At 42.0% G+C, this 9,306-nt stretch overlaps 1 protein-coding gene across 1 annotated transcript; it reads right to left on the reverse strand.

Moving 5' to 3' along the window:
- Positions 1–573: 573 nt before the first annotated feature.
- On the reverse strand, positions 574–8,375 carry HTR1F (5-hydroxytryptamine receptor 1F). The gene is made up of 2 exons (XM_074816838.1): positions 8,294–8,375; positions 574–1,778 (listed from the first exon to the last, which is right to left on the reverse strand). The coding sequence occupies exon 2, from the start codon at positions 1,738–1,740 to the stop codon at positions 640–642; it is 1,101 nt and encodes a 366-aa protein (XP_074672939.1). The 5' UTR covers positions 1,741–1,778; positions 8,294–8,375; the 3' UTR covers positions 574–639.
- Positions 8,376–9,306: the final 931 nt, after the last annotated feature.

The raw sequence follows: 9,306 nt of genomic DNA on the forward strand, positions 1-9,306 counted from the left end.
GGTAACCCATGAAAGCACCTTGCCTGCTGCTGGGGTGCTGTGAGGGCGTAACACAGGGAAATCCTTCATCTACGGGAGGAGGCAGGGCTGCAGCTGCACTCAGCTAATCAACATAGGATGATGCTAGATATGTTTAAAGCTAGTGCCCTTCACTGGGAATGGCTTGGCTCCATGCTGTGGGCCTGTGCCAAACTAATTAAATCATGCTTAATTCCAAGGTGTATTTTCTATCTTCTTATTTGCAATTAGGGTTTAAAACCTGTGTGTTGTTTTGCTTAAAATTTCATTGATGATGGATACCTTTTTTAAAAAAAAATTGTTTCTTTGTCTACTTCAAGTAGATAGTTCCTTCATATTTAAGGTAATACCTTATGCTTCAAGTTAGGCAGCTGTGCAAATCCCAACCGGATCAGAGCCACAATATGCTACCTCTTTTTCCAGAGCAAAACTGATCCCAGATGATCCATCTCTTTAAAACTTGGGCAATTTATGCTCCCAGTACTACTGATACAAAAAAGTCGTAATGTAAATGCAGAGTCTTGGTGCTTTTCCTTAAATACAACAAATGCCATCTCAGTTACATAAATTTATACAGGTTAAAAAACAATGAGTATGTTCTCCTTATAGGAACAAAAGCTCTTAAAGATATTGCCTACACCGCACAAGCTTCTGGAAGGCTTTCTTGAAATCTTCATTAAAGATTGTGTAGATTAGAGGGTTAACAAGGGAATTTATATATCCCAGCCATGCTAGGAAATTAGACATGTCTTCTGAGATGTGACATCTTTCACAGGTATTAACAACTACTTCTTTTACAAAAAAAGGAAGCCAGCAGATCACAAATGCCCCCAAGATCAGACCCAGCGTAGTTGCTGCCTTTCGCTCTCTTGTGCTAGAGATTCTCTGTTTTTTCCAGGACTTCTCGTGCTTTGATTCAGACCTGGGGCTTCGTAGGTTGATATTGATTTTATCACAGTTCACCAGGGGATCTGATGTCTTCTCTGCTGTGCTGGGCATTGAAGCTGATTTGGTGCTTCTTTCACCTGCATCCAAAAGGACTTGTCCATTTACCTCCTCCCTTACAATCCGGCTGATACTTCTTCTGTGAAATGTCTTTGCTGCCTTGTATATCTTGTAGTAAAGGATCAGAATCAAGGCCAAAGGGATATAGAAGGCGCCAAATGTAGAGTAAATGGTGAAAACAATGTGGTCGTGTTTGATGATGCATTCATCATCCCTGCTGGTTGTCTGGTGCCGCCAAAACAAAGGCGGCATGGAGATGAAAATGGATATGATCCATACCACTGCAATCATGATGCCAGCATGCTTAGGTGTCCTTTTCCGTGCATATTCCACAGCATCCGTAATTGCTCTGTACCGGTCCAAAGCAATGGCAGAGAGATGCAAGATGGAACATGTGCAGCACGTAATGTCCACGCTCAGCCAGATGTCACACACCACTTGCCCCATGATCCAGGTCTCCTTTACAATGTAGACAATGCTGAAGGGCATCACTAGGACTGCCACAAGGAAGTCAGTCACTGCAAGAGAGCAGATTAGATAGTTGGCGGGGTGGTGGAGCTTTCTTGTCACAATTATTGCAGTCATCACAAGAGAATTGATGGCCGTTGTCATTAGTGCAAGCACAGACAGGGTAATGGAAATGAGAATCTTGGATGTCACCCATTTGAATAGTTCTTCTGATGTACTGTTTTGTTCAGTTGAGTTTATTAAATCCATGTTCCCTTTTAAAGGTGATCTTTACCAGTAGCTGTTACCTGTTGGAAAAGTAAAAACATTCAGAAAGTGCATCCTTAGTCTCCAGGAAGTCTTGATTTTTGTCATCTTAAAAGGCTATGGGCCCCAAACTTGCAAGAACCTCAGACTTATCATTAGAAATGATTCTGGCTCCAAACAGATTTTCCTGGCTAGCACTACGTGGGACTCTCTGCCTGCAGGGCCCTCCTCCTTCTCCTTGGCCGTGCTGCTGATAAGGGCATGGCAGGGGAGAGGCGCATGCTGTGTCATCTGAGATGGCACTGCCCTGGGGGGTGCTGCACATTGCTGCATGGGGGAGCCAGCCTTATTCCTTGAGCAGGGCAGTGGCATCAGTGTGGCCCCTGGGATTCGGAGCCAGCCCTCCTGCTACATACTTATTCTCAATGGATTGTAGTGGAGCCTTGAAACTGGTTAATGTGAACAATCTCATCCTAAAGTACGTACTAATACTGCTTTTAGGCTAGCACTGTCTACTCCACTAAGCAATGTAATGAGTGTTGAAATCTTTAATCCACAGGAAGCAGGCATAATGCTTCTTTTCTCTATGTAAACTTTTTCCCCATCAGTATGTGAGTCCTTCCTTGTGGGCTTTCTAAACTGGGGCATAGTTTTCAAGAGAAAACAGAAATGTGAAACATTGCAGTACAGACAGGAGAAGAAACAATTGCATGTTGAAAGTTTCATTTTAGAGCTTCCTCTTAAGCAACTCTAAAATGAAACCGCTGAATATATTTTAAAGCTACAAATGGTTGACTTACTGCCTAACTGAATTATTATACATATATTAGAGCCTTGAGAACATCATTACTTTTCCCCAAGTTTTGCTATTCTTTGGTTGCTGCCGAAGAAAACTGCAGAAAACTTGGATGCCATTTGTTCTGCTAATGACTTTCTCTATGGAAACAGTGTAACTCCTCTTACGGCTCTGCAGGAAGCAAAAAGCAGGGAAATACTGATGAAATAAATTCTCAGTTATGTCCTGGGGATGTGCACCCTACTTTCTTATCAAGAGGGGTTTCTGAGCGCTCTACAGACTGCAGCTGAAGTAGGAGTTTCCAGCTTTTTAGACTACAGTTTGTAACTCCCAGTAAGAGGATCAGATTTCATCCTCTTGTGAGCTTTGACTTGCAATTTCCTGTGTGAAAGATGTACCTGATGAACCCCTAAGTGGGGTTTGGTCTGACAAATTTTAGAGTGTAGTCAGTCGATTGCACTTGTGTTGCATTGGATGCCACATGTAGGGAAGTACATTAAATAAGTGAATAATTTTTCTTAGGAAAAATGGGTCTCATTAACATAACCAAAGCTTTTTGATATCATGCTGGAGTGGCTGAAAAAGAATCTCATATACTGTTTATAACTTTGGAGCTAGCTCACCAATTTGGCTTGATTTTCTAACCTGGACAATGCCCAATATTCTGTTGACCTACTCAAAAAGGTTTTTAGCATTGCTTGACCAACATTTAATTGTATGGAAGAACAAGGAATGGAAATGTATTTCACATGGCGATATGTACAAATGCTGAGCAGAATCTTGTCCTGTACATGAGCTGATTACAGCATGCGTGTGCTCTCTCTCTCTCTGTGTTCCTCTCTCTGAACTTGAAATATACTTCACACCATAAAAATAGAGCTTTCATCATGTCAGTGTCACCTTAAAACCTTCTGAATCCACAGTAATTGCTAGTTTGCAGATATTTTTGTCTATAGCTAGCTGCCTTCCAGAGAAGGAATAGGCATATATAGTAGTATCTGGAGAATGTTCAACCTCTACTAAACAGATCTTCATTTTTGAGCTTGTATAAATACATGGGAAGAAAAAGTTTATTGGGAAAAACTAAGACTTCTGTTGATATTCAGCAGTTGATCATATTTTAGAACAGTTACTCATTATGGTTAATTACCTTATAAATCTCTAACTCTTTGCATATTAGTCCTTAATTGCAAGCAAGCAAAAAGCAATTTAGAGATAATGAAAGCTGATTAATAGCTTTTGAAAGATTATTCAGTTTGAGACTGTGGAGTAAGGAAAATAGTATGGGTGGGTTCACAAAAGTGGTGTATAGGAATAAGTAGGTTTCCTTAGTACTGCAGTGATTTGGAGGCTCTTTGTAAGAAGCACAGTGACAGAAATGTGCTCACTTGCCACGTGCAGTGATTATGCTTCTCTGTGTGGTTTTAAGATTATCAGCTGGTACGCTCAGATTTCATTCAGGCTGCTAGCGTGGAAATACAGCAGTCTTGAAGACAACCACACCGAGTTTTTAGTGTACTACTGTTAGATAGATAATTATGCAGGGGTCTCCTGTTCGTGGGACATAACCTATTCTTTAAGGGTACCCATCTGGACATATGCACTCCTGTTCCTATGTGAAGTGTTAAGACCCTCACAGCCCTGGCAGCCGGTGTCCAGGGTGGTCCCCGTGGGCTGCTCTGCAGACCAAAGAGGGGGACTCCATCCAAGAGAGACAGCGGTACGGTGACAAGATCTGCCCTCCAGGGTTGTGGCTCCCTTGGAGGTTGCAGAGCCATTCAGTGGGCTGTGCTGCTTAGGATTGCCAGTCACAAAGTTTGGTGGCTTTCCTGTCCGAGTGGGATGGGGATCCTCTGCTAACTGTGGTGGGAAGTCACGCAAGGTTATTGGGTGATCATTAGCTAAAAAGAATGTTTTATAAATACGTGGAGTTGAAACACCGGCAGCATTTAAGGTTGCTGCTTCTCTCTCTTTTGATCACTTCCAGGATGAACTAATTCTGGATTTTCTCTTGCTAAATTGAACTCAATTCAATCGGTGGCCATCACTGGCTTCTCTCCTGAGCAAGCAACCAAACCCCTTTTAGGAGTATGAAGGATGATCCTGTAAACAGTGCACTGGATTTGGATGCAGGAGGGCTGGCTTCTGCCCCTCGGCTGTAGGCTTTCCTTGTCAATTTTTGAGCAAATTCATTAAAGTGTTTCAGTTGATTCTCTGTAAAATAGCTACAGGGGTACTTCCCTGATACCCTGCTTTCTGTATGTGTATCGCTTTCTCTTAGTAGCATGAATTATCTCTTGTATGCATTTAGTGCAGGGAAGATCTAATCTCAGGTGGTACCCCCAGGTGCTGTGGGCATACTGGCCGAACTACAGATTGTACTTCCAGCTCAGATTTTGCTGTTATCCCCATGTGAGTCTACTGAGCTCTTGCCTTGCAGAGCAGGCACAGTCTCTCTGCCCTGGGGTGTGGACATCTCCTTATGGACACATACCTGACATAACACTTCAAAATGAAGCACGGAAGACTCAGAGCTCTCTTCTCTGAGCAGTGAATTTACTTTGGTGAATGAAAATAAACTTTCAGCCATGCTGAAAGGAAGAGAAATCTGTATTTCAAAAATTATAGAATGAGTTTAGCGGTGACATTTTCAAAGAAACTATTACAGTCCAGATGTTTTTAAGGCTACTGGCAACTCAGTTCCCCTTTTGAAGGACTAAGTTGAATCTATCAGCTTGTTTCAAATTCCATGGAAGCTGCTCTTGCTGCAGTTGGAAGTGTTGTCTTTTATTATTACCTTTTCAATATGCAGCTGTTGTTGGAAGACTTCAGAAAGACTTGAAGCTTCGATTGCATTATATTGTCCTGAATTTAAGATTGGTGAAAAAGATGTCTTGTACTTTTTCTTTATTATAGATCTGAACACAGTAAATTAATCTATAACTGCTACTAAAATACAAGTATGGTATTTCAGTTGACCCACTGAAATATTAGCTTTCAATTGCTGAACATGAGCCCTGTAAACAAAGGAAGCTGCTGTTCACCTAAGATAGCGTGTCACCTAAGATAGCGTGTCTGTTATCTTGGATACATGAACATTATTATGTTTGAGGAATTAGCCACTTCTATAAATCTTTTTTCCTTCCCTCCCAGATATGGCATGTTAAGGTGACCAGAATGTAAGTACTTCCTTGTCTGTAAAAGCACATATATCATCCTACTGATCTTGTTTAGAAGGCATGGGGGAAAATGTCTGTGCAGCCTTATCACAAAAGTAAACATTGAATTTGTCTGGTGGCCACTCAAAGAAAAGGCAATGTTGTTGGTGCTCCTCAGTTTTGCAGGAGCATGCGCATATGTTATTAAGCTCATAACCACCCATTTATGTCTAAGATTTACGAAATAGTAGTAAGATTGCTTTTGTTCAATAGCATTAGTCTGTCCTTCCAGGTTTGGAAAACAGCACTCCTCTGCTTTTGAGTAAATCTGGAAAATAATATGAAACACCAGTTTCTGGAGAAACATGGCAGGGAACACTTTTGGGAAGGGTATCATTAAGCCTGCTGTTTGGGGTTCTGAATTTAGACTGAACTGCTAGAAGTTTACAGCTCTTAATTTTTGGGCCTGATTTGTTTTATATTGCTTTAAGCACTGACAGCGAGAAAACTTGCTGATTAGAGTTCAAGTACTGCTTTTGAATACAAGTTTTCTGAGTGTACTGGGGGGGTATTTGCTTGCTTTTTTCCATGTGGGTTCCTTAGTGAAATGTGTCTTTAATTTAAAAACAGTAACTACTCAAAAAGCAAAATGAGCAACTGATTGACCTAAGAGTATTTAAATTACTACAGATAGCAACAGCCTTTGTTCATTAAGTAAACACAAAGTTGTGCCAGGGGCACAGATAGATCCTGCCTGTCCTTCTCACTCAAACAGGCTTCAGCTGGCTTTGAAATGATGAAATGTTTCACCTGCTAGCAGGATCCCTTGCTCTATTGGCCAAACTGATCTGTAAGCCAGTTAGAAGGGTCCAGCTTTCTTGCTCCAGGGGAAGCTAATGCTACAAATTTTTTTTCCTGATGAAAGGGAAGATCATGCTTTTTTTCAGCTATCCTGGTTTTATCACCTGTTCCTGTATAGGCTAATGAGATGCATACTGGAGGTAGGACTAAAGTAACCATAGAGGTATAAAGTAGTTATAAGTACTAGCCTTGCTTGGGAGCTGGAATTGCTGCAGTATTTATGAGCTTGTAGAAATCATTCCTGATATAGTTCTGTGTCTTTAAATACCAACTATCTGATGTACTAATGACAATTAGCTTAGTAATGATCCACCATATTATATATGAATAGACGGAAATAATACTTTTTTGGATTAAACAAATCTGTTTAAGAAGGGTGAGCTTGTACTTGGATCTGAGAGGGGATACGTACTTCACTGAGCATCCCAACAGGCAAGGAAGAGCAGAGAGGCACTTTCACTTGATTCTTAGCATCCTGTCCTTAAATTCTTTCTTCCTAACAACTCTTTTTAAGGGTCCTAAAGCTACTGTGCGTCCCCTGGGACAAGGCAGGGGTGACTGGCAGCTTTGTAAGAGAAGTTGCCAGTTGAAGGCAGCTGCTGCAAACCTGCCATTCCTGGAAAGCAAAGTAGATAGATGTCTATCAGCAGTTTGAAGTACAAAGCAGAAGTCACAAGGCTGCTAGCTTTCCTTACCCAGTCAGCATTTCTGCATCCTTAAAACTTTTTTTTTTCTCTGTATCTGCTACTTAACTAGGAGGTAGATTTATTTCCAGTCCTTAAGCTCTTAGCAAGTGTTTGTATTTGCATGCTGAAGTAATGCTTTGGGTTCCCTGTTTTGGGTGGTACTGTCTCAGTCCATGGGACTAAGCACATTCTGGACCTGAAATGTATTGGTAAACTGGAGGAATATCTCAAACGCTGTTTGAGTGTCTATTAACTGGAGTTATTTATCATTTTAACTTGCAGAAGGTCACAACAGACCCATTTCTAGAAACACAGACCACAAATAATTGTAAAATCCCAGATAAATCAACTGAACTAATATTAACTAAAAATAATATAGAATTCTGCCTCCCAAGAACCCCTCGGGAGAAGCATGGGTAAATAGGTTTTGCAGCGTGCCCCAAATATCAGTGTAACACATGAACGAAACCAGTCTGAGAGTCCTGGAGAATAGGTACCTCCAGCTTAGAGATGCACAAATCCACTTATTGCCTGAGCACAGGGGCTCTGATTTCTAGCAGAATGGCAAAGAAAAGTCCATTTCTGTGCCTTGAATAGTAAACCTGCATTTGATGCTTTTCTTAGTCGTGTTGCAATTTAAGAATCCCTGTGTTGGCAAAATGATACACTGCGGTATGCTTGCTTTAATTTTCTGGATGGTTCTTTAAATTCTTTCAGCCAACAGAAATAATCCCAAATGGCTAAAATGGCAAAGTCTGACAGACTTAGCCCTGAAAATTACCACCCCATGTGTCTGCTCTGTCATGTTATTGCTCCTGGAGCAAAATCCATAGGAGGGAGGTAGTGCTTCCACTGAAGCAGCTGAAATGCAAAGGCTGAGGGTTTGCTCAAGTTGCCAGGGAAGGTGAACTTGCCTTCTGCCACTGGATGCTGACAACAGAGATGCAAGCATCAACTCTGTCAGGACCAGAACGAAGGCAGTAATCTCTGGCAAAGGGGAAGAGTGAAGCACTGAAATAGCTTCTGTCCTCATGTCACTGGTGTAATTAACTCACCTTCATATTTCCTACTGAGGCTGTATAAATTGCAGCATGCTGGCTGTGACTCCTTTGACACATCTCCCTCCAGGAGGCTTTGGTCCTTGCTTCGTTACTCCATGAGTGTTACGAAGTGCTCCGTGTTTTCCAGTCTGCAAAATACCAGACTCTTCAAGCCTAAATGTGACGACCTCACATAATGGAGATTCCCGAGCCTCTGTCACAGGGGGGCAGCTCCTTGCCTCCTGCATTTCAAAGGTGTCACTGCAGTTCCTGGGGAGGTACCACGTGAGCTAGCTTTAAACTCAGCCAGTTAAGCATAAGCAGAGTGCTCGGCAAAACCTGCCTGGGAAGCAGGGTTGCTACATAGGTGGGGTTAGCCCATGATGCCTTGGTACCTTTGCTGTGTTCTCTACTGTTGGACTGCAGTGTGGTCCTATGCTGCTTGTCAAGCCTGCCTGGAAGATACCTCCCCTGCTTATTGTCATCGCATCTGTAGCAACTGCTGCATTTGCTTATATGGAACAATGATCAGAAAGTAATTATGAATTCCTTGCTGTTTCGTGTTGAAGTTGAGGGTTTGGGTTTTTGTCTCCTTTTGGAAAATTAGTCACTCATCTGTGTTTGCTCTTTATTTCATGTCCCTCTGCCATCTGTTTTAATCTAGCTGATGGGGGGAGGCCAGCCGGCTTCTCAGCCAGCCCTCTGGGATGGGGGGAAGGAGGAACAGTGAGAACAGCATGGTCCACAGGATGATGGACTTGCTTATAGAAAACAGTAAGCATGCCTCCCAAATGCAGCTTCAGTTGTTGGGTGACTGTAGAGTGAACCTGTATCATTTTGGCTGGAGAAAGGGAAAATTTCAAACCCATATTTGTAATTCTCCAGAGGAGATGTCAGTGCTTTATTTCTATAGTTGATTAGATGAGAGAATTCAGTTTCCTCTCTTATTTGAGGCTGGTCTGAATCCCTAGTCCAGACCTCTCAGGACAGAGGTCTGGAGAGCTGCCTCGTATATCGTACATGGTGTG

The sequence above is a fragment of the Strix aluco genome, chromosome 2 (genome assembly GCF_031877795.1).
Source record: "Strix aluco isolate bStrAlu1 chromosome 2, bStrAlu1.hap1, whole genome shotgun sequence".
Lineage (NCBI taxonomy): Eukaryota > Metazoa > Chordata > Aves > Strigiformes > Strigidae > Strix > Strix aluco.